We start from the raw sequence: 25,897 nt of genomic DNA, 5'->3' as shown, positions 1-25,897 counted from the left end.
CCAGAAAGGAAGCCTCTTTTGGCACCAAGAATCGCAGCTGTACAGGATGGGGATTTTTCCTTATGACCATGGTGGTGGAGCAAAGGGCTAAACACCCCTCCTCGCATGCCTCTTGGGTGCCTACTATTCATTTATTTTCATCTGGTGTGATTGCATGCAATGGGTTTTTTGGCCCTATGATAAGATTATAAAAGCCAGCACTGAATATATAATCAAGGGACATGATGCAAAAGTAGACATATGCAAAAAGTTGCTGTGTTCATCAGTATTATGTGGCACCATCACACAAACATTAATGTCTTATCTTTGTTTGCATGCACAGTTCCACAGAGTTCAGTAGACGGGTTTCCCCCCTTCTAGTTGCTATACCTGGGATCACAGAAGCAGAATTTCAAAAAAGGAAACTGCAAGAGCCAGTCCACATATTTGGTATGGTGGTAAATTCAGCAGACAGCAGAGGCCGAGTGAGCTGGGAAGGTCTGTGGGCAAATACATTATTTGCTCGATATCCACGATCCTTCTCCCGCTGTGGCGCATTTTTTGTTTTGTCCATATTTCTTTTCTACTCAGGAAATATTAGAGGTTTTCAATCAAGTTTGCTTTTCACTGCTAACCCTCGCTTCACAAATATTTGTGAAATGAGGTAGAGATTAATGAATTTCCCTTTCTTTGTCAAAGGTACTCGGTTTTTTCAGTATTCAGTGAAGTGTGGTTGAAAGAGACCGAGACAGAGAGAGACAGGTCTTTGAATTCTCTCCAAGAAGGGAAGACTGCTCCAGAAAACAAGGCCTTTGATTTTTGACAGCTATTACGGCATCTGAGATTGGGTTGAGCAAGAAATCCAGAAATCTGACTGTGAGTTCCCTACAGGTAGCTGCTGCGCACTGATGTAGGGGAACTATTTCGTGGATATAATTAGACATGGCCTTATCAAATGAAGCCCTATGCATAGAAGGAATGGCCCCTACTACCAAGCTACAGTCCGTTCCCCATAATGACTTGGGCAAAGTCATCCATGCGATTTTTATGGCTAAGCGTGGAATTCTCTCTAGATCTACCAAATGGATGCATATGGATGCTAATGAGAAGAGATACTTCCATGCTTTTCTTAAATCAATGGAATTTTTTATAAGATTGTGTGAGAGAAAGTTAGCCTATCTGAGTGCTAGTATGATCCATTTGACACATTATGGGCTCAAGAGACAGCCTTTTCCTCAATCTATAAAATGCAGGAAAATATCGACCCAACTGCACAGTGGTGTTTGTGAGGCACACCAGATAATTAATGTGTGATACAAAGGGAGAAATAATTTTGGGTTCTACTCACATTTCTTTCTCTTTAAAAACAACAACAACACAACCTTATCAAACGTTAAATCAGCCTGTTGGTTGATTCTGTTAAGTCATGTGTGTGTTGGCTTATTGAGAAACAAATTATAGTCAAAGACAAAAGGCTAAAATCTAGCTACAATCTTCATGATGAACATTCCTCCCCTTGTCATATTTGTCTAAACCACTGAGCCTCTTGGGCTTGCTGATCAGAAGGTCGGCGGTTTGATTCCACACAACGGGGCGAGCTCCTGTTGCTCTGTCCTAGCTCCGGCAACCTAGCAGTTCAAAAGCACATCAGTGCAAGTAGTAGATAAATAGGTACCACTGTGGTGGGAAGGTAAACGGTGTTTCCATGAGCTCTGGTTTCTGTCACGGTGTTTCATTGTGCCAGAAGCGGTTTAGTCCTGCTGGCCACATGACCCGGAAAGCTCCCTCAGCCTGAAGCGAGATGAGTGCTGCAACCCCATAGTCACCTTTGACTGGATATAACCATCCAGGGGGCCTTTACCTTTTACCTATGTGCTCTTTTAGTAATATGAATAGTGGTTGAATAGGAACAGAGGAAGCTGCCTTATATTGTGAATCAAGCCCAGCACTGCCAATGGCTTTCCAGGGTTTCAGGCAGGTAACATTCCTAGCCCTACCAGGAGATGCCAGAGGCTGTATCTGGAACCTTCTTGTATGCAAAACAAATGCTCTCCCACTGAGGTACAGCCCTGAACACACACATACACACCAGTTTCCTGAAAATGTTCTCCCCTTGTAAAAACTGGGGCCAATTTCTTGGGGTGTAAGAGAATTTTAGGAGATGGTTGCTACTTCCTGTCCTAGGACTTAGTGGGAAGTTCAGTCCATGGAAACCTGTGGAGAGAGCCTCATGCCACTTCTTGCCAACCACACGTTCCCAAATGCCTTGGGAGTGATGTGCTACAACACAAAACAATATCACTTCCAAGTCATTTTTGGCTGGCGGGAAGCTATGGGGAAAGCCTCTTTTTAAAAAGCCTTTCTTTAAAGCAAGAAACAAAAAATATCTGAAAACCCTTGGCCATCTTGTTAGGGTAAGCATGAGGTAAAAATCAGAGAATTTCTTTTGCCCCATGACGTTTGGGGTGGTTTTTTGGTTTGCCTGCATCCACCCAGTGAACACGTGAAAAAGAATCTGTTGAAATCTGTTTGGCACGATGCTTAAATATGTATATGGCTCTTCATCTTCATATACTTTATGTATAGAGGATAGCTCTCCACCCCCTATAAAACTTTGGGTTTATACAACTATGAATGCATTAGTAGCTTAAAATACAGTGAGGTTCCTACCCCACCCCTGCTGAATTGTGTTTCAAGTCACGTTTGCACATTGCTGTACACACCGGAGGGGGGGTGAGGATGTCTTTGTCTGATGCACCCTTACCTGTTTGCTTTCCCATGCACACACACACAAACCACAACTCCTATTCATGACGCTATCGCCTGAGCATGTGCAATGGCTGTACCCACAAATGTACGCACTTCTGCTTAACTGCAACGTAAATGTGGCTTGCATTTTCAAATCGGATGGAAGCTGGTTTGAGGGAAAATGCATCGAACAGGAGAATTTCTCAAGAAACTATAGGATAGATATGGATTGTGGCTAATTTTCCATGTACATGGCTTCAAACCCCAGTGGTGGAAGTGCACTGGAGCCAAAGGAAATGGAAATGTGTACAGTGGTGCCTCGCAAGACGAAATTAATTCGTTCCGCAAGTTTTTTCATCTTGCGAGTTTTTCGTCTTGCGAAGCACGGTTTCCCATAGGAATGCATTAAAAATCAATTAATGCGTTCCTATGGAAACCGCCTTCAGACCAGGTCCGGGACAGTCTGTCCACTGACCTCTTCTGAAGGCTGAGGGGGGGGGACAAGGGCTTTTCTTCCCACCCCCAGCATTTTAAAAAACCCCGGGACAGCATTTTAAAATGCTGGCGGGTGGCAGCGAAGGCTTCGCTGCCGCCCGCCAGCATTTAAAAATCGCCCCGGGGAGGACTTCTCCGCTGTCCCGGGGCGATTTAAAAGCCCCCGGGAAGGCAGGCAGGGGGGACAAAGACTTTTGCCCCCCGCCAGCCTTCAGAAGAGGTCCAGGACCTCTTCTGAAGGCGGGCGGGGGGCAAAGGTCTTTGCTCCCCCGTGCCTGCCTTCCCAGGAGAGCGGACAGCTTTTGAAGGCAGGCAGAGGGGAGCAAAGACTTTCCGCTCTCCCGGGAAGGCAGGCACGGGGGAGCAAAGACTTTGCCCCCCGCCCGCCTTCAGAAGAGGTCCTGGACCTCTTCTGAAGGCGGGCGGGGGGCAAAAGTCTTTGCTCCCCTCCACCTGCCTTCAAAAGCCGTCCGGGACAGCGGAGAAACACGCTGCTTTTCTCCGCTCTCCCGGGAAGGCAGGCAGGGGGAAGCAAAGACTTTCACCCCCCGCCCGCCTTCAGAAGAGGTCCTGGACCTCTTCTGAAGGCCGGCGGGGGAGCAAAAGTCTTTGCTCCCCCCGCCTGCCTTCAAAAGCCGTCCAGGATAGCGGGAAGCGCTTCCCTGCTATCCCGGACTGCTTTTAAAATGCTGGCGGTGGGGAGCAAAGCCTTTCGGCCCCCGCCGGCCTTCCTGGACCTCTTCTGAAGGCCTGAGGGGGGGGAAGGCTTTGCTCCCCACCGCCAGCATTTAAAAGAGGTCCCCGGAGATTTCCCTATGGGCTTTCTTCTTGCGAAGCAAGCCCATAGGGAAATTCGTCTTGCGAAGTGCCTCAAAAAACGGAAAACCCTTTCATCTTGCGGGTTTTTCGTCTTGCGAGGCATTCGTCTTGCGGGGCACCACTGTATATACTAATAATACTAATACTAATACTAATACTAATTTATTATTTATACCCCACCCATCTGGATGGGTTTCCCCAGCCACTCTGGGCGGCTTCCACCAGAATATTAAAATACAATGATCCATCAAATATTAAAATCTTCCCCAAACAGGGCTGCCTTCAGATGTCTTCTAAATGTCAGATAGTTGTTTATTTCTTAGACATCTGGTGGGAGGGTGTTCCACAGGGCAGGTGCCACTACCGAGAAGGCCCTCTGCCTGGTTCTCTGTAAATTTGCTTCTTGCGGTGAGGGAACTGCCAGAGGCCCCTCGGCGCTGGACCTCAGTGTCCAGTGTACACAGCATACAGATATTGAGGCAGGGTTTTTGCTAATGCTGTTGATTACCAAATATGTTAATAGGACAATCCTCCTCCCCACATCCTCTGCACATTCCTTACCTTCACACCAGGGGTTGAACAGGATGTACGTATCTGTGTTTGGGTTTCTCCTTGTCCTGAGAATGCCAATCGGAGTCAAGACGGCGACATACATGCGGAATTTCCCCACAATGCAGTCAGCAGCTGGCATGATATTCAGGCCAACAGAACTTCCGTCACTGTGAGTGATCTTAGCACCCCATTTGCTGCTTTCCAGCTCTTGAACCAAAGGGACGATGATATATGTGCCTTTGCTTTGTTGTGGATATCGCCCTGCAGAGATGGGAAGAGAAGAGGCAGAAATATAGTTTTGCGTATGAGTGCAGCGGATGAATCGTTGTCTTACATTTTGATGGTGCAGCAAAATCTGGGCTGGGAACTGCCCAACGGAAATCAGTAGGATTACAATAGATTTACTGCTTTTATATATATATACTGTTTGCATAATTTAGCTTTCTTGTCAACGTTTTTATCTTTAACATCTGCTTGCTCCTTAAAACCAACTTGCAGAAGTTTGCATTGTTTACATAAAACAGGGACAAAAGAACCCAAGACTTGGAAGTCACAAAAATACCCTGTAAACAAATTCCTTCATTGAGTACACTGAAGAATCTTCTAATCACCAACATCCTTGCAGGTCTCCCTATATTAGAGTGGAGAACCTGTGGCCCTCTACCTAATATCATGTAGGGAGGGAAGCCTGGAAAGAGAGACAAAGAAAGAAAGGAAGGAAGGAAGGAAGGAAGGAAGGAAGGAAGGAGAGCAATTAGGGGGTAAAAATGGGAAAAGCCAAAAGATTGTGAGAAATGGAAAGAAAGGGGAAAGCCCCCTGAAAACAATCAATTGAGAGCTTTGGCAAGGACATAGGCAGTGGGGAACAGGTGGGAGCCAAAATGGATTGGCAAAAGCCTTCTGTAAGCAATCAGTTCAGACTTTTGACAAGAGTGATGTGTCCCTCCTCTGGCAGCCTGCTAGGTGGGGAGAGAAATGGGGCATTAGAAAGAGCCTGGCAGCAAGAGGAGATACCGGCGATAGAAGAATGGAGACTAAAACTGATAGACTATGCTGAATTGGACAAATTAACCAGAAAAATTTGATATACTAAAGACCAAAAGTTCATCGAGGACTGGGGAAAGTTGGTGGATTATCTGAAAAATACATGTGGTATGAATACAACGTTAGTAAAAATCGAATAAGTATTGTTTATTAAAAATAATGGGAGTAAGGAGTAATAATGGCAATATAAAAAAATGGAATGCGTACTAAAGATATAAAAACGGATGACTTTCAGAGACGCTGAAGGAAGTTCAAAACAGACATAATTTGTTGTATTCGGGTTAAAATGTATAACTGGTGGAAAATTAATAAAAAAATTATTATATATAAAAAAAAGAAAGAGCCTGGCAGAAGAAGAAGAAGAAGAAGAAGAAGAATAATTTGGATTCAATATCCTGCTTTATCACTACCCAAAGGAGTCTCAAAGCAGCTAACATTCTCCTTTCCCTTCCTCCCCCACAACAAACACTCTGTGAGGTGAGTGGGGCTGAGAGAATTCAGAGCCCAAGGTCACCCAGCAGCTGCATGTGGAGGAGCAGAGATGCGAACCCGGTTCCCCAGATTACGAGACTACCACTCTTAACCACTATACCACACTGGCTCTCCATGGCAGATCCATACCATACATTTAAAGCATATCAAATGCATATTTAAAGCACATGACAGATACCAAAGAATCTTGGGAACTTTTGTTTGTTAAGGGTGCTAGGTCTTGTATCTGTGTGATGGGAAACAACAGCTCCTTCTGAGTGGGAGGCCATGTGCTTTAAATGTGTGTTGTATGTGTTTTAAAAGCACGGTGCAGATCTGGCCCAGAAAGTGAGAAGGGGGTGTCAGAATGAGAGACAGAAAGAGAGGGGGGAAGGGGGGGATCTGACCAATGTTTTGCTCAGGCATTTCACTCACCCACAGATTGCCCTCAAGCATATGCAGCCCTCAGTAGGGGGAAAAAGAGAGAATTTGCCACCCTGCTCTAGTCACAGAAAGGTTCCAGGCCTCAATATTAAATTCTACGAATGTTAGGATTAGCTACCAATGGGAGCTATCTGAAAATAGCCAGCAAAGTGGGCTCTTCCCTAATATTAGCTACAAACATCACCCACCCATATAAATTGAGCAGGTGGGCATGTTGTCCTCCCATGATTACCAACTTGTATATCAAAGGTGGAGGAGCTGTGGTATTCCAGATGTTGATGGACACTAGCTCCAATCAGTCCCAGGCAGCCTGGCCAATGGCAGCAGTGTAGTTTGCTGCTCAGGTGCCCTGCACTTGGGGGTGGGATGAACTAGGTGAGGTATTATGGCCAGGGATTATGGGAGTTGTAGTCTAGCAACATTTGAAGGGCCAAAGGTTCATCATCCTTGGATTATGCTGAGCTACATGGACCTAACTTGGTATAATGCAGGTTCCAATACCCTAGAACTGTCCCACTCCGCATATTCCTGTAAAGTAGGAACTGCTATGCTCAGGAAGGGTGCACAGAGCAAAGACAGGGATATGTTCCTGGTTTAGCAGGAGACATAATTGCAGAAACACATTTTTGGGACCTGAACTTTGGCACTGAACGTGGTGTATCTAGAGATTAGATACAGCCCCTATAAAGCCCTGGATTTATCTCTATTGACAGGGTTCTTCTACTTTAATCTCCAGAGCAATTCTAGTTTATATTTTGGTTCCTGTGGCCTTGGTTGACACAACTCAGGAAACCTTCCATCTAACCCAGAATATTTGGGCCATATGGAAGAAGAAAGAGGCCTTCAAAAGAAGCAACACAAGAAAGAAAAGCCAAATCAATAGCGCATTTGGGAAGATAGAGCAAAGGACGCTTTAAAAGGGGGCTTCAAAGGGAATCAGGTGGAGAGGGAGATGCTAAAGAGGCAGCCAAGATGAGAGGCCGGTGGCAGCTAACAATGGGATCAGCAAGTTGAATGCCGACTCGTTCTTTGAACGGTGGCTGGGCCTGACCTTTCCTCTCTCTACAGTAGGGGCTCAGCTTCAGCTCTGCTCTACAGTATAATGGCAAGCCAAGCCCAGAAGGAAACCCAACTACTAAAGAAAGTGAAATGCCAGGAGAAAAATCAGCGTGCTGAACCTGCATATTTGGAAGAAGAGGAGGAGAAGGAGGCCTCTCTAATGTCCTCCTTTTGTGGGTGAGGAATGCATTTGATTTCTCTTTCATAGTTCATATTTTTATGAACATATTGGGAGCCAGTGTGGTGTAGTGGTTAAGAGCGGTAGTCTCGTAATCTGGGGAACCGGGTTCGCGTCTCCGCTCCTCCACATGCAGCTGCTGGGTGATCTTGGGCCAGTCACACTTCTTTGAAGTCTCTCAGCCCCACTCACCTCACAGAGTGTTTGTTGTGGGGGAGGAAGGGAAAGGAGAATGTTATCCACTTTGAGACTCCTTCGGGTAGTGATAAAGCGGGATATCAAATTCAAACTCCTCCTCCTCTTCTTCTTCTTCTTCTTCTTCTTCTTCTTCTTCTTCTTCTGGACTTGTTAGGAAGCATGCATGCATTCAGGGACAACAGGCATCAATATGAGATGTAGCACTGCTATGTGGTCTAGGGATAATCAGCATGGCCTCCTCCACATACTTCTGGACTACAACTCCCATCAGCCCCACCCAGCATGGCCAGTGATAAGGGATGATGGGAGCTGTAGTCCAGGAAAAACACCTCTGCCCATTCTTTCCTGTTGCCCTGTATCATGGAGCTATAGAGTTGGAAGGGTCCCAAGGCTTATCGAGTCCAATCACCTGCAGTGGAGGACCTGCCTCCCTTCCTGCATGATGCCACACCTCTCAGGTCCCACCTGTATCATGAAGACTTTTGCTCAACCTCCTAACTCCCACCTCCTTGCTACAGCAAAGGCTGTAACAAGGCCTAAACACTTGTAATTGGATCACACCTTTTTTCTGTGCTTACTCCTGTCTCCTTCCCCTCCCCTTCCACTATTTCCTCTGGTCAAATTTGAGATGACTGGAAGCTCCTTGGGGTAGACAACTCTCCTCATGCACTCTGTAAGACGCCATGCGCCTTGATGGCACTGAGCAAATACACAGATAAATATCTGGTACTTGAGGGTTGTGGGAACAATTTAAAACTGCAAAGTGCCTGCTCAGTATTCAGTGCCAGAAAAATGATACAGATTTAAAGCACAAGCGTATCTGAAAAGTTTGTTTATGCAGCTTGTTATCACAGCCCCTTTTGGTTGCTTTAATCTTTGACATTTATATTTAGAAACGGGGTAATTTGAAGCCGAATCAAGCTGAACGTAAAAAAAGAGAGAGCCTTGCATAATTAGGGCTTCTTGATTCAAGCTTTTCATCATCATTTGTTCATTGATCTTTAGGCTACTATTTGCATCCAGCGAATGCTGAACTCAAACTACACATGTAGATCAAGATAATAGTTTTGTGTACATTTATTCACTTAAAATATTTTTAACACGGCCTTCCTCAAAAAAAACAATACCTTGTTGGGATGCAACATAATAAAGTACTCAATTTAAAACAGTAATTTCTGTATCTCAATAATGTACTATCACAGATAAAACCCCATTAAACAAGCAACAGCCTTTAAAACCATAGATTGACTCCATCCCTCCAGCATTGATGGCAATCTAACACATAGAGTATCTTAATATACACATTCCTAAACACATTTTCTTCTAAAAGAGGAATGCATTTTGGTGCACTGAGCTGAGAAATATTTCACCAAATTTGGAGAAGTGCAAAATCAAAAGGAGAATTGTTTTCGCATTGATGTGGTAGCCTGGAAAGTGTGAATTGGGTCGGTTTGCTTTACAACACAGACTGGACCAAATTCTCTTCTATTCCCAGTTTCCATCAAGATTTTTATATCTATCCTAACTTTTGAACCAGATGGATCTCCAAGGCACCTTGCATAAATACAATTCGAAAGACACTGATGCTACTTTGGATCCTGTTCAACACAAAGCATGATCACATCGTGTAACAGAACAACCATTCTACTGCAACTATTAATGAATCCTAGATTTGGAAAGAACCTTGGCAGTATTCCAGGCCACCTCCCCTGCTTGAGGCAGAAAATCCAGAGCCATTTCATCCCACAGAGATGGCTGCTCAGAGACCTCCAACAAAGACTAATAATAATAATAATAATAATAATCTGTTGGTGGCTTCCAACAGAATATTAAAAAATAATAGTCTATTAAACATTAAAAGTTTCCCTAAACAGGGCTGCCTTCAGGTGTCTTCTAAAAGTCTGGTAGTTTTTCTCTTTGACATCTGTTCCACAGGGAGGCCTACTGAGAAGGCCCTCTGCCTGGTTCCCTGTAACTTGGCTTCTCGCAGCGAGGGAACCGCCAGAAGGCCCTGTGAGCTGGACCTCAGTGTCCGGGAAGAATGATGGGGCTGGAGACGCTCCTTCAGGTATACTGGACGGAGGCCGTTTAGGGCTTTAAAGGTCAGCATCAACACTTTGAATTGTGCTCGGAAACGTACTGGGAGCCAGTGTAGGTCTTTCAAGACCGATATTATGTGGTCTTGATGGCCGCTCCCAGTAACCAGTCTAGCTGCCGCATTCTGGATTAGTTGTAGTTTCCGGGTCACCTTCAAAGGTAGCCCCACACAGAGCACATTGCAGTAGTCCAAGCGAGAGATAATTAGAGCATGCACCGCTCTGGCGAGACAATCTGCGGGCAGGTAGGGACTCAGCCTGCGTACCAGATGGAGCTGATAAACAGCTGCCCTGGACACAGAATTGACCTGCGCCTCCATGGACAGCTGTGAGTCCAGAATGACTCCTAGGCTGTGCACCTAGTCCTTCAGGGGCACACTTACCCCATTCAGGACCAGGGAGTCCTCCACACCTGCCCACCGCCTATCCCCCCAAAACAGTACTTCTGTCTTGTCAGGATTCAACCTCAATCTGTTAGCTGCCATCCATCCTCCAACAATCCCTAGGTAATTGCCTCCACTCTTACCATCAACACGTTTCTCCTCATGTTTAACCAGAATCTACATGCCTGCAACTGAAGACCATTAGATCTAGTCCTCCTGCCCTCTGGGGGCAGCAGGGACAAGTCTTTATCCCTGATCATGGACTGGATGAGAGCCAACAAATTGAAGCTCAATCCAGATAACACTGAGGCACTGTTAGTGGGCGGTTCCCTAGCCCAGATGGCTGGGAGGTTGCCTGCTCTTGCTCTTACACTCCTTCTGAAGGAGCGAGTACATGGCTTGGTGGTACTTCTGTATCCTTTGCTGTCGCTTGAGGCTCAAGTGGCCTCAGTGGCGCAGAGTGCCTTCCATCAGCTTTGGCTGGTGGCCCAGCTGCACCCCTATCTGGACAGGGATAGCCTAACTTCTGCTATCTAGTTAAGCTAGATTAATGCAATGTGTTCTATGTAGGGCTGTCTCTGAAGATGGTTCTGAAACTTCAGCTGGTGCAGAATTCAGGAGTCAGTTTGATCACCAAAACAAGATGGCTTGAGCACTTTACACCGATCCTGACCCAACTGCACTGACTGCTGATTAGCTTCTGGGTCCAATTCAGAGTGCTGGTTTTGACCTATAAAGCTTTAAACGGCTCAGGACCGCAATACTTCAAGGTATCTCAGGGTACAGGTAGGTTCACATGAAGAACCTACCTGTACCGTGAGATAATCTTCTGAGGCCCTTCTTTGTGTGACTCCTCCACGAGAGGTTTGGAGGGTGGCAACACAAGAACGGGCCTTTTCTGCAGTGGCTCCCCATTTGTTGAATGCTCTCCCCAGGGAGGCTTGCCTGGCGCCTTCATTGTACACCTTTAGGTGCCAGGCAAAATCGTTCCTCTTCAACCAGGCCTTGGGCTGGTTAACATTCTATATCCATTTAAATGTGTTTGTGGGAGTGGGAGGAGGAGGAGGAAGAAGAAGAGTTTGGATTTGATATCCCACTTTATCACTACCCTAAGAAGTCTCAAAGCTAACAATCTCCTTTCCCTTCCTCCCCCACAACAAACACTCTGTGAGGTGAGTGGGGCTGAGAGACTTCAGAGAAGTGTGACTAGCCCAAGGTCACCCAGCAGCTGCATGTGGAGGAGCGGGGAAGCGAACCCGGTTCACCAGAGTACGAGTCAACCACTCTTAACCATTACACCACACTGGCTCTCGTGGAGGGGCGTTGTTGGTTTGTGGCTTTTGTCGTTGGCATTGTTTTTATTATGCGTTTTGAGTTTTTATCTTGTATTTTTATATTGCGAACTGCCCTGAGATCTACGGATGAAGGGCGGTATTTATTTAATGAAATAAATAAACAAATAAACAACAAATCCCTGCCTGAGCATTGGTACAGCAGAGTTATCACCTCCTGAACAGGGCAAAATACACACACACATTTCTTACATCCCTGCTGGTGAAGCTTGCAGGCTTATATGAAGCAGTACCAAAAACAAAAAACCCTTCAGAACCTATGAAAAAAAGGGATAGCGGTGCTGCTACCATCTGCCGGCAACAAGGTTCCGATTACATCACCCTCAATCTCATCCATCTCAAATCCAAGCCTTTGTGCACAGCAAACTCAGCAACCAAGGGTGCCTGGCTGCATGCAACCAGCAGAGGGAGCAAGCAAGCCTCAAAGCAACAGCTGTATACTGGCTTCCTGGTTGCTGCTTCCCATTCCAGATATTCCTCTCCATCCCTTCAAGCAGTATTTTTGAATGCAGAAGGTGTTCGCCCCTCCCCACCCCCGCCAGCCGCCACCACAGATCAGATAGATAACAAGGACAGGGCTCTCTCCCTCTCTTTATTTCATTATTTATTTGACCCTTCATTCGTATCACTGGCTTCCAGGCACATCCAGGAAATATAATAATTGTGACAGGGTTATAAATAGTCAAGAGTTATAAATGTTGGAAAGTATGGAGTTATCTGACCCCTGAGCCATCTGAAGGCAGCCCCGTATAGAGAAGGGTGTGTGTGTGTGTTGGAAGCTGCCCAAAAAGGCTGGGGCAACCCAGTCAGATTAGTAGGGTGTAAGTTGTAAAATTGTTGTTGTTGTTGTTGTTGTTGAATAGCATATCCCTGTTTTCATCAGATAAATATTGGAGGGTATGTTACAAGGAGGACAAAAGTAGGGGGCATCACCAAAATTCATTTTGAATATTATTTATTATTATTTATTTATTCATTCATTCATTCATTCAACTTATACACTGCCCAGTACCTGGAGGTCTCAGGGCAGTTCACAACAAGAGCACGACATATAAAATCAAACCAAAAGCAGCAACCCAATAACCACCACCTCCCAAGCCACATTCTAAAAGGGTGTTGGATGTAATTAAGATCAACCAAAGGCCTGGTTAAAAAGGAACGTTTTTTCCAGCGCCTAAAGGTATATAATGAAGGTGCCAGGCAAACTTCCCTGGGGAGAGCATTCCACAGACAGGGAGCCACTGCAGAGAAGGCCCGTTCTCATGCTGCCACCCTCTGGTGGTACTATGAATACAGGAATTGAGAACCTCTGACCATGGGGCATGCTGGGCCTCATTATTGGAACTAATAGGCCATTTCTGCCAAGCCACACCCACTTGCCAAGCACCTAACATCAAATATGACGTCCAGTGTCGGAAGGTAAAAAGTCAGCGGGGCTGGGTCAAAAGGGTTCTCCGAAGCATTATTTATCAGCTGGCCAGCAGGCCTTCAAAGCACAGCACAATGCTTTTTGCAAACTTCTTAATCTCAGGGTCTTCGGTTTGAGCCCCATGTTGGGCAAAAGATTCCTGCACTTCAGGGGTTTGGACTAGATGATCCTCGTGGTCCCAACTCTAGGCTTCTATGATTCCTTGCAAAGAGTCCTTCATGACACTTTGAAGTCAAGGCAACCAGCTGATTGTCGGTGCTTCAGAGTTGTGCAGGGTTTTTTGTGATGTGCTTTGAAGTCCCGACAAAAGTCCCATGTCAGCTGATGTCCTTATGATATCAGGTGCGTGACATGTGAGCCACCCACTCACTTGTGAAGTGTGGCCCACAGGGGCAGAAGCTGGGTAAGGCAGATAAGGATCTGACCCACTAGTCTTATCCAGTTCCATATTATAATAATAATTTATTATTTGTATCCCACCCATCTGGCTGGGTTTCCCCAGCCACTCTGGGCGGCTTCCATAGAAACCAAAAATACACTAAAATATCACAGATTAAAAACTTTCCTGAACATATCCTCCGATTTCTCTGATGAAAATACAGTAGACCCTCAGGTTACGTTACCTTCGTGTAACATAACTTTCGGGTTGCGAACGCAGCAAACCCAGAAGTGCATACTTCCAGATTTTGCTGCATGCACATGTGCAGAAACGCTCTGCACACCGCCTGCACATGCACAGAAGCGCTCTATCACACTGTGCGCATGTGCAGAAGCAGCGCCTCATGTTTCAGACTTTTCAGGGTACGTGAGGACCCTGGAACGAATTAAGTTCATATCCAGAGGGTCCACTGTAAGGATGTCCTATTCCATCATCATCTCCATCTTCATCAATTTATTATTTATATCCCACTAATCTGACTGGGTTGCCCCAGCCACTCTGGGCAGCTTCCAACATATATAAAAACATAATAAAATATTAAACATTTAAAAACGTCCATGTACAGGGCTGCCTTCAGATGTCTTCTAAAGGTTGTATAGTTACTTATCTCCTTGTCTTATGGGGTCACATAACTCCATACCCTTCAACATTTCTCTGAAGAAAATTGGAAGCAGCATCCTAAGGAAAACTGAGACATCCTAAGGAAAACTGGGATCAAATCAGAAACCGGGATGACGTCTGTAAACCTGGGATTGTCCCTGTATGATGGGATAGTGAGCTGCTTGTGCGTAAAAGCTTGATCCCTCTGGGGTTTGGCTGGTCATCCAAACCGAGGCACTAACGGAGCCCCCAAAGCATGACTCCGTCAGTCGCTGGTAGAATCTGACAGTGGGCGTCTACGGAATTTACGCCAACATAAAAGCTGTTTGACGGACATGCGCCTTCGTGACTCTCTGCGTGACAGTTTCCGGCGAAGGGTGGGAGTTCCTAATGGGGGTTTTGTTACCTCTTCGCTATTCTCACTAGAAGTATCCCAGAGCCTCCCCTCCGCTGTGACTCCTGCACTCCCCCTGCTGGTTCCTTCCTCTGCTGCAGATTCTCTCCTATTCTCCTGGAGCCTGTCCACCACCTGTCCCTCCGATGGCAGTTCCCTGACATCCACCTCCCCCCCAGGGCCCCCTTCACCCCCTCCCGCCTCCTCTCCCACTGGCGGTGAGGGCGGAAAGCCCCTGAAGGAACTCTCCTCGTCATCCGAGGATTCAAACACTTCTAGCCACGGCGTACCGTCTCTCTCCCCGTCTTCCTCTTCTTCGTCGGAGTCGGCTTCCTCACCCACCCCTGACTCTGGGAACCCTTCAAACTCTCCTTCCTCATCGGTGGTCCCAAAGTGTTCCCTTCTAAATCGTGCTACGGGTTGCGGTTTTCTTGGGAAACGCTGATGAAATGTTTCTATTAAGACCTCGTCATTGACTACCTCTGCTGGTACCCAAGTGTTTTCCGACTCTACTTCCCCCTCCCATTCTACCAGATATTCCACCTGATTCCCCTTCCACCTGGAATCAATGATTCCTGCCACGTTCATGTCGCGCTCTCTCTCTTCTATCACGGGCGTTTGGGTGGCCTCTCTCTCACGCTCCCCCCACTCACGTCCCTCTCGGTACGGCGACAGTAATGACCTGTGAAATACTGGGTGTAATTTCATGTGACTGGGCAGCCTGAGTTTGAATGCTACTGGGTTGACCTGCTGTATGACCTCAAAGGGTCCCAATCTTTTGGGTCTCAATTTCTTACTCCCGCCCTTGAACGGTAGTCCTTGGGTGGATAACCACACCCGGTCTCCCACCCTTATAGTTTCACCTTCCCTCCTATTTCTGTCTGCTTGCTTCTTATATTCTTCCTTGGCTTTCTCTAAGTTAAGTTGAAGCTGACGGTGGATCGCTTCCATCTCTTCAAAAAAATATTCCGCCGCCGGCACGCTCCACCTCTCCCCTCCCTCTCCTGGGAATGCCCGGGGGTGACACCCATAATTTGCCAGAAAGGGACTCATCCCTGTGGACACGTTCTCCGCGTTGTTGTAGGCAAATTCTGCTAGAGGTAACTTATCCACCCAATCATTTTCTCTGTCTTTTACATAACACCTCAGGTATTGTTGTAAAATCCCGTTTGCCCTTTCCGCTTGCCCATTTGTTTCTGGGTGCCGGGCAGTTGAGAAATTGAGTTCTACGTGCAGTAAGCTCATAAGTTTCCTCCAGAACCTGGAAGTAAATTGTTTCCCTCTGTCGCTCAAAACCCTCAAGGGGGCGCCATGCAACCTAAAAATATGTTCTACAAACAACTTGGCGGTTTCCTCCGCTGTGACCGCATGTGAACAAGCTATAAAATGACACATCTTGGTTAATAGATCTACCACCACCATGACAGCTGTTTTGCCTTTGGATTTTGGCAGGTCCGTCATAAAATCTATGGATACTGCCTCCCATGGCCTTTCTGGCGTGGGTAAGGGTTGTAATAGCCCCGCTGGCGCCACCCTCTCTCCTTTCGCTCGCTGGCACCTGTCGCAACCCCTGACATATTCCCGTACGTCCTCCCTCACCTTGGGCCACCAAAACTCCCTGGTAACCAACCACATGGTTTTGTGCTGTCCAAAATGTCCCGCTGTGGGGCTGTCATGCAACTGCTTGAGTACTCTGCCCCTCAGTTCCCCATCGGGTATGTACAGTGCCCCTTTGTAATACAATGCCCCGTTCTTTTCTTCAAACCCCCCTGTGTTCTCCTCTGTCCTCCTGAGCTCTCTGAGTTTCTCTTGGGCGTATTCATCGTTCTCAGTACCCTCTATCAGTTCCCTCTGCCCCACCAATGCCGCCCCACACACCCAGCGGTCTTCAGGGATTACATGCCTTGTCTCAGGCGCTCCCTCCCCCTCTAAGTACTCAGGTTTCCTGGAAAGAGCGTCCGCCCTCACGTTCTCGGAGCCGGGCACGTAACGAATCTCAAAGTGGAATTTGGAGAACTCCTGGGCCCATCGCACTTGTCTCTGGTTCAGCACTCGGGCTGTTCTCCAGTATTCCAGATTTTTGTGGTCAGTTCGGACTTGAACCTTGTGCTGCGCCCCAATCAGCAAGTGCCGCCATTTCCGGAATGCTTCATGAATGGCGAGCAGTTCTCGGTCGTATACTGTGTAGTTCCTCTCGGATTTGTTCAACTTCCGCGAGAAGAATGCACACGGTCTCCATTCAGACGTATCTTTTCCCGGCTGGAGAAGAACGGCCCCCACCGCTCGGTCTGACGCGTCAGTCTCTACTCTCATTGGTTGTTGTAGATCCACGTGCAAAAGTTGCTCTTCCGACGCAAACGCCTGCTTTAAACGTTCGAACGCCCGCTGCGCTTCTTCCGTCCAAACAAATTTCTTTTTGCTACTAAGACAATCCGTGATGGGCGCTGTTAAATGGGCAAAGTTTTTGATGAACTTCCTATAGAAGTTTCCGAAGCCCAGGAACCTTTGCACGTCCTTCTTGGTCTTTGGTGTTTTCCATTCCAGTACCGCTTGAACCTTGCTGGGATCCATGGCCAATCCCTTGTCAGACAACCGGTACCCCAGGAATTCCACCTCCCTGGTATGAAACTGACACTTCTCCAGTTTCACCCACAGCCGGTTTTCTCGCAGCTTGCTCAGTACCTCTCTTACATCTCGCACATGCTGCTCCTCATTCTCTGAGTACACCAGGACGTCATCTAAGAACGCTACGCAGTTCTTGTAGAGCAGTGGCCCCAGGACGTGATTCATGAATGATTGAAAGCAGGCGGAGCCCGCTTGTAATCCGAAAGGCATAACCCGGTACTCAAAAGCCCCCAAGGGGGTGAACATAGTGGTCTTCCACTCATCCCCCTTTCTCACACGTATCAAGTTATATGCCCCCCTAAGGTCCAGCTTGGTAAAAATTTTCCCTTTTCTCACCCGTGTTAGAATGTCATCAATTCTAGGCATAGGGAAAGTCACTGGTTCTGACACTGCATTTAGGGCCCTGAAATCACATACAAGCCTGGGCCTGCCCGTGTTTTTTTTGTCCACAAAGAACACTGGGCTGCCCCCCACCGCTCGTGACTCTCTGATGAAACCTCGCTTGAGGTTCTTGTCAATGAACTCCCTTAACTCCTGCATCTCACTGTCTGACATTGCATACAGCTTGCCCACTGGCAATTGTGCTCCTGGGAGTAAGTTAATTTGACAGTCAAAGGGTCTGTGCGGGGGCAGTTTATCTGCTTCTTTTTCGCTGAATACGTCAATCAAGTCAGCGTATTGTGGTGGCACCCTCCCCTTGTCCATCACTTCCATCCCTGCTAGAGTGGCCCTGGCCCCTGCCTGAGCCTCTCCCTCCTTGCAGTGTTCTAGGCAATGTGCTGATCCAAAGGAAACCACTCTCTGATGCCAGCCTACTAGCGGATCGTGTAGTGCCAGCCAGCTCATTCCCAAGATAATAGGAGCTCCTCCCAAGGTGGCTACGTTAAACGCTATCAGTTCTGTGTGTCTTGCCACCCTCATTATCATTGGTACAGTTTGTTGGTTCACTTCTCCTCCCAACAGCTCCCTCCCATCAATCGTGGTAACCTGCAAAGGCTTACTTAATGGGATAGTCTGTATCTGGTGTTCAGCTGCAAACTCCTTACTCATGAAATTACATGAGCTACCTGAATCCAATAGCGCTTTTATCTTCAGTGGGTGTCCGTTTGCCAGTTCCAGCAACACCTCTATCACAAGCGCTGGTCTTGGAGGTTCCGGCGTGGGCACATTCACTACTCCCTGGCCTGGCTGCTGTGCCCTGATGTTGGCAACCAGGCGTTGGCTTTTACTTGCTCCGTGATTTCTTCTTCCTCCTTCCCCCCAACAGTTCCCGCCATCCCTTGCCATTCCTTCCTTTGCGGACAGACTCTGGCAAAGTGACCTGGCTGTTGGCAGAGATAGCATCTCTTGCCGCTCTTTCCCTCCTTCTTCCGCCCTTCACTGGTGTTTGAAACTGCGCGCGCGCGCGCTGTTCCAAGTTCCATCGGCTCTGCTGGTGGGAAAGGCTGCTCCGGAATCTCTGGAATGCGGAAGTCCTTCCAACGTTCCCCCTTTCCTTCCCGCTTTTCCATAGCTCTAGCCTCCTGGCGTGCTCCTATGGACAGCGCTGATTTAGTCAGCTGATCCATAGACTCCGCCCTAGGCGCCCGGGAAAGTTCATCTTTCACTGCCGGAGAGAGACCTTCTTCAAACAGCATTTGAATAGGTTCACTAGCAAGGTCCCACCCTAGTCTATGAATCAGCATGGTGAACTCAGTCCAGTACTCACGTACAGATCGGCTCCCCTGTTTACACGCCATTAACTGTCTGCGCACCACCCCCTGCTCGATCTCGCTGGAAAACATCAAGTCCATGGCGCGAAAAAACTTCATAGTGTCCTTTAAGATTTCATTATTGGCTGCCATCAGGGGCCGAACCCAGTCCTTCGCCCCTCCCTCTAGATGGCCAATCACGTACGCCACTCTAGAGTTCTCATCGGGGAAGTCATCAAACAGTAGATTGAGAGCATATTGCATCTCTGTCCTAAAGGCTTGATAGTTCCTGGGATCCCCCCCAAATTTCTGCACCAATCCAGGCACCCGTCTGGCAAGTGGGGTGGTTTTCCCTTTATCCGCATCTTGAGCCCTCCTCTCCTCGAGCCTCGCCGTTTGCAGCGCCAGCTGGACCTCCAACGCCCTGTACCTTTCTTCCAGGCTTGGACCTGCTCCAGCTCCTCCGGTTCCGGCTGGTTCGCTCATGATGCCCTCTGCTTGCACAAGCTGCTTTCAAAGACTGTCAGATTGCTATGATGGGATAGTGAGCTGCTTGTGCGTAAAAGCTTGATCCCTCTGGGGTTTGGCTGGTCATCCAAACCGAGGCACTAACGGAGCCCCCAAAGCATGACTCCGTCAGTCGCTGGTAGAATCTGACAGTGGGCGTCTACGGAATTTACGCCAACATAAAAGCTGTTTGACGGACATGCGCCTTCGTGACTCTCTGCGTGACAGTTTCCGGCGAAGGGTGGGAGTTCCTAATGGGGGTTTTGTTACCTCTTCGCTATTCTCACTAGAAGTATCCCAGAGCCTCCCCTCCGCTGTGACTCCTGCACTCCCCCTGCTGGTTCCTTCCTCTGCTGCAGATTCTCTCCTATTCTCCTGGAGCCTGTCCACCACCTGTCCCTCCGATGGCAGTTCCCTGACACCCTGGAAAACAGGAACACTTGGGGGGTCTTCAGTTTCCCACCCTTCTCTTAAGAGAAAAGACCCAGTTAATTCCACAAATAAAACCAGAGAAGTAAACCAAAGTATACACAATGCCTGTAGCAGCTGTACCTATAAGTCTCAGCAACAGGTGATAGGTTGAAGACCTGAAACTGATCCTCCCCTGGCACAATCACAGCTCTCTCTGTTTTGTCAAAGTGTACAGAAATCGCTGTCACAATTGCTCTGAATCATGGTGTCAAACAGCTATTAGTATTTGCCATTCTAGTGGTCTCCAGAGGCGGAGCTAGCTGCTCTGGCACCAGGAGCAGAGCCCATGCTGTGCACCCGGGGGCGAGGTGAGTGTCCCGGGGGGGGCGGCGATGTCACACCCCCTCAGGGATGACACCCGAGGTGGACCGCCCTCATTGCCACCCTTCCACTACCAGTGGTGCTCTCCAGATGTTTTGAACCAGAAGTCCCTTCAGCCCCAGCCAGCACACATCTTACTCATTATGACAACTTTTTTAAAGAAAAAATGTGCTTTTCACATCATGCCATTTGCAGCTAAGTGTTGCATGGCTAATTAATCAAATGCCCAAGTTTCTGTTAAATGAAAAGAAGAAAAGAAGAAGAAGAAGAAGAAGAAGAAGAAGAAGAAGAAGAAGAAGAAGAAGAAGAAGACTCATTGATTCAATAGTGGTCTTCGTGACTTGACCATGAACCATATTGTTCTCATACTCTGCAAAACACTCCACCCTTTGAAGAAGCTGTTATTTATTACTGTTGAATCATTGTTTCCTAAAATATGTGAACCACACTCACTCCCCCCCCCAAAAAAAAATGTTGTGTGCCAGCTGCTAAGCTAGGAAAAACAAATATGTGACCACTGTGCACAATTCTGATACTCATCCTGATCCAACAAGTGTAATTATCCCACACTTTCCAGTGCATTTTCCCATCACTTTCCATATCACAGGAAGTCCAGTCATTGGGGGAAGTAGATTTGTTGTGCAAAACCTCCCAACTGACTATAAGAGCGCAATCCAAATTTGTCGGTATCTGACTGACTCCCAACCCAAAAATAGTCACCGGCTGGAAGCACCCAAGGTCAGAATTAAGGAGCACATTCTAAACCTAGGGATTTGTTTTCGGTACCAGAACTGACCTGAGCTCACAGTTCTTTCACACAAAAGTCCACTCAGCCCTGGTTAGTTTTCTTCATTTCAACAGCCTCATTTAGGTGGGGAAGTTAGTTTTGCTATTGCAATGCCTGGGAGTCAAACGCCCTTGCTGATAGACTACAAAAGGCCCAGAGGTCTCGTAGTAGATCTTAATTTACCTTCAGCTAGGGATGCTGAAAATTGCCAACAGAAACAGAAGTGGAAATTGCCCATGTTCTCTTATTCATCCCATGTCCTGAGCAGAAATCAGTTTAGAAAATCCTATTGGATTTTGCCACTTTCAGTCCACAAACAATATGCAATGGATTGCTATTCCTCTCCACTTGCACGGGAATTCCTTTGCAGTGAAACGGACGACCTTTTGCATGGGGTGGAATATCATAATTACAATGCAAATTATGTAAGTTATGCAATTTTGCCATGCTGGTCAGCAAGATGAGGAAATACTGGGTGGAACTGAAACAGTGATTCATGTGAGTCATGGATAGATCAGTCAGTTAGAACGTGGTGCTGATAACACCAAGTTTGCAGGTTCAGTCACCATATGGGAAAGCTGCATATTCCTGAATTGCAGGGGGTTGAACTAGATGATCCTTATGGAACCTTCTAACTCTAGAGTTCTATGATTCAATTATTATTATTATTATTATTATTATTATTATTATTATTATTATTTATTATTTGTACCCTGCCTATCTAGCTGAGTTGCCCCAGCCACTCTGGGCAGCTCCCAATTGAGTGTTAAAAACAATACAGCATTAAATATTAAAAACTTCCCTAAACAGGGCTGCCTTCAGATGTCTTTTAAAAATAGGATAGCTGCTTACTTCCTTGACATCTGCTGGGAGGGCGTTCCACAGGGTAGACGGCACTACCAAGAAGGCCCTCGGCGCTGGACCTCAGTGTACGGGCTGGACAATGGGGGTGGAGACACTCCTTCAGGTATAGAAGACTGAGGCCATTTAGGGCTTTGAAGGTCAGCGCCAACACTTTGAATTGTGCTTGCAAAAGTACTGGGAGCCAATGCAGATCTCTCAGGACCAGTGTTATATGGCCCCAGCGGCCACTCCCAGTCACCAGTCTAGCTGCCACATTCTGGATTCTATGACAAATATTAAGGAGTAAATAAAAATGCTGCCGTCTTACATCCCCGCCTTCAGCCCACCGCTGTGGTAGAGAATTCTTATTCCACCCAGCCCAGATAGGTCTGTCCTCACCTTTTCTTTATAGCTGTGACTGCACAGTTATCAAGAGCAACAAGACTGAGTACCAGAGGGAAGAAGAGAAAGACAAAGTTATCTTTGTCCAAGAAGAATCCATGGATTTACAGGAATACAGGAGCCAAGAAAATGCTGACTTTAACCCAAGAGCTCTTTTATGGATGCTGTTATGTATATCAGTCAATTGGCTTATAACAAAAGTGTTTAGGGCGTTTAGACCAATATGTATGGATTTTAAGAAGCCAGTTTGGCAGAGGTCAAATGGATCCGAAGATTTACAGCCGTCCACGGAAAAAGATCATTAATGCAAGGAGGTGACGTATAAATTTATCAACAGATTTAATGTCGGACCCAGGAAGACGCAATAAAAGGGGAGATTGATGTGATCTTTTAGCTGCCTTTTGAACAAGCCATTATTAGGAGGACTTATATTTTCAGTAAGGATATGGAACTGACACAACATTGCCTACAATGGATATACTCAACAGACAGGGATCTGTATGCTCTGTGCCCAACAGCAGGAGGGTAAGGTATGCACTGGAATAAGAGTGTCCAAGGGATGAAGCTAAATTGCATATCAGAGATGGGAGATTTCTGGTCCTCCAGTTGCTGCTGGTCTTCCACTCCCTTCAGTCTCACCCAGCACAGCCAATGGTCAGGGATGAGGGGAGTGTGGTTCAACTAGACCACGAGGGCTATAGGTTTCTTATCTCTGCTGTGAGTCCTACAGATTGCAAGGAGAACATGGCAGGTGGGATCAATGTCTCCATGCCTCCAACTTCTCTCCATTCCTGCAAAGCAGCAGAGCACACCATGTCTCCCACCCATATTTAGCAGCTGTTTGGTGGTGACTCAAGTTACCAGATCTGAGCCCTGAAAAGGAATAGGGAAGAATGGAATGTGATGGGTAGTTCACCAAGGAATTCATGGTGAAAACCCAATTATGTATTGGGTTTTCTCTAATACAAGATTCAACATCCTTTTGTTGAAACAGCAGCGGTCATTCAGTTTATAGTTTAAGGGTTACTTCTGTTATCAGTATGTCAGCTAGCCAAGAAGCGGGATGGAGGTGTTGCTTGGCACCTAGGCCATGGCACGATCTTTCGTGAGGTGGCATGTGCTCTGATTGGCTAGATACTTCTGAGGGAGTTTCCCTCTGTATGTTTAGTTGAATGTCTCCCTGATATGTACAAGTAAGAAAGACAAAACCTCTCTGTTTCATTCTCCTCAAGTTATACACTGTTTTTATTCAGTCTTCCTCAGTAAAGTCTTATTGGAGTTTCTTTTCTCTCTCGACTCCGTCTGTATTATTTAATTGACAATGCATTTTATCCAAACATACATGGACTATCTTTCCTTCCAAATGAAAAAGAATCTGAAAGGAAAACCTGAAAAGGCACACCTGTTCACCATATAGAAATGAAAAAGCTAAATGCATGCTAATTCCTAACTAGCAGATTTAATAAATGGCTACACGATTATTGTGCAGCAACAGAAAGGGGGGGGGCAGTCAATAATACAAATGCAAAAATACAGCTAGTTCCTAGGAAGACAAATTAAATGTCAAATCAAAAATAATTCTCAAAGAGTTTATAACAGTAGGGGAGACGGCTGTGGAGAAAGATTTGCATCAGTAAGTCATGTAGACTGAATAGTAAATTTGCCACAAATGTCATGGACTCAGTAGTTCGCAGGCTTTCAGATACAGGAAGAGAATGCAAATGTAACATTAATTTCAGTGGATTTACTCTAGGTAAAATGTGGTTGAATACTGCCCTATATAAGTAACTGCAGCACACAGAATTAGCTTATTAGTCAACAGCAACTTTAACACAGCACAAATGTTTTTCATAAGCAGACTGTTCTTCCATTACGAATCAAGCATTGAGTAATCAGCAAGTAATCGATGCAACATGCAGCATGTTCTGAACCGACCAAAGAAGAAAAGGACTATTTCTTTGTACAATAAAAATGCACAGAACTCGTTACCAAAAAGATGTAGCAATAGCCACTAGCTTGGATGGCTTTAAAAATTGTGACAGTTCATGGAGGATAGCTTTTTTAAAATGGCAATAATCCATGATAGTTAAATGGAACTTCAGTCTTTAGATCAGTATACTAATGATTACCAGGTGCTCATGTTACTGATGTTACTGAGATGCTCGGTCTGGCTGGAACTCTGTACATGCTCCAAGGCTCTGTGCAACTTAGCTTTGCTGTGTGCCATTGTGATGAGAGAGAGAGAGAGAGAGAGAGAGAGAGAGAGACCCTTTGTTGAGGCCAGAGCTGATCCAAATACATGCCAGCCAGCCAGGAACTGGCTGCAGATGCATAATTGAATCCCCTGAACCCAGTGCCAGATCAAATGCAAGCACCACCTAGGATTTGGCCATTCATCATTCCCTGTGAGCAAACAGATGCCAGCTGGCAAGCATATCTTGCAATGAGTATCCATTTGCATTTTCTGAAGAGGTCCAAGCTCATCCTCTTTCAGGGCACCTTATTAAAATGAGATTTGATGGGCAGGGAATGCGATTTGCTATTTTCTTTGGGATTAGTCAGCAGGACTCCCCCGTGGAGAGGCACTTTCCAAAGAGAAGGTTTTTCTATTTTATAACAGGATCAGGAAGGTTTGAAATCTGACCCTAAAATCAATGATTATATGATTAGCCCAAGCATCACCCCCTGCTCTTCGCTCTCTCTCTCTCTCTCTCTCTCTCTCTCTCTCTCTCTCTCCCTCTCTCGGCTGCCTGCCTAAGATGGGACCACTACTTTGACAGGCGGATGGATGATCTGAAACAGCAAAAGCCTTTTTGGAACATCCAAGGCTAGCTGTGGCCCTCGACTAATCGTGAAAATTCAAGAGATGATCCAGCATTTTCTTTCTGTTCCTCCCACACAAGGCAAGTCATTTCCGTGTCTGAATCCCCTGACCTTCTTTTAACCTTCCTTATTACCCCAACCTGACTCATCTCTGGCTATCAAAAGGGTTCTTCATATGAACTTTCCTGTTCCTGGATGGCACAGGGAACTGTGGTTAGCTCTAAACAGAAAGTGGAAGCCTCTGGTATCCTCCTCACATGAAATGCTCTTGTAACGCTAAACTATGGCTATGTCTAAAACCAAGCCATTTTATTCCCTTCCTCCCCATAGTGTTTAGGAAAGGTGAGGCGTTAACAACTGATTTACAGAGGCTGCAGTTCATTTGTGTTGGAACTCACTCCACTCATTTCTCCCTGGACAAACCTTTATGTATTTTGTGTTTTTAATCTCGTATTATTATGCTGTAAACTACCCTGAGATCTACAGACGAAGGGTGGTATACAAATTTAACAAATAAGCAAATTACACAATCTTCTCTGTCTCCTGCCATGGCTCATTTCAAATGTAGATACACAGTCCCACCCACCCCAGTTTGAAGTGCTGAGAAATAATTTGTTTTTGCTTTATTTTTTGCTTTTCAAAGCAAAGACCAATATCTTCTAGATACCTTTGCTATCTGTAAGGACATCTTCCTCCACTCCTATCTCATTCATCCCCCCCCCCCCCCGTCTAGTATAATAATCCAGT

The 25,897-nt window shown here is 46.4% G+C and overlaps 1 protein-coding gene across 2 annotated transcripts in view; it reads right to left on the bottom strand.

The window, feature by feature from the left end:
* The window catches only part of F13A1 (coagulation factor XIII A chain), an 82,290-nt gene that overhangs the window by 45,271 nt on the left and 11,122 nt on the right, over positions 1-25,897 (bottom strand). For both annotated transcript variants that reach the window (XM_083747265.1, XM_083747264.1), the window contains exon 4: positions 4,603-4,854. In XM_083747265.1, the coding sequence (XP_083603391.1) occupies positions 4,603-4,854 (252 nt within the window). The remainder of the gene's footprint in view (positions 1-4,602; positions 4,855-25,897) is intronic.

The sequence above is a fragment of the Podarcis gaigeae genome (genome assembly GCF_964106915.1).
Source record: "Podarcis gaigeae genome assembly, chromosome: 7".
NCBI classification, from domain to species: domain Eukaryota; kingdom Metazoa; phylum Chordata; class Lepidosauria; order Squamata; family Lacertidae; genus Podarcis; species Podarcis gaigeae.
This window is presented reverse-complemented; position numbering and strand designations above follow the sequence as displayed.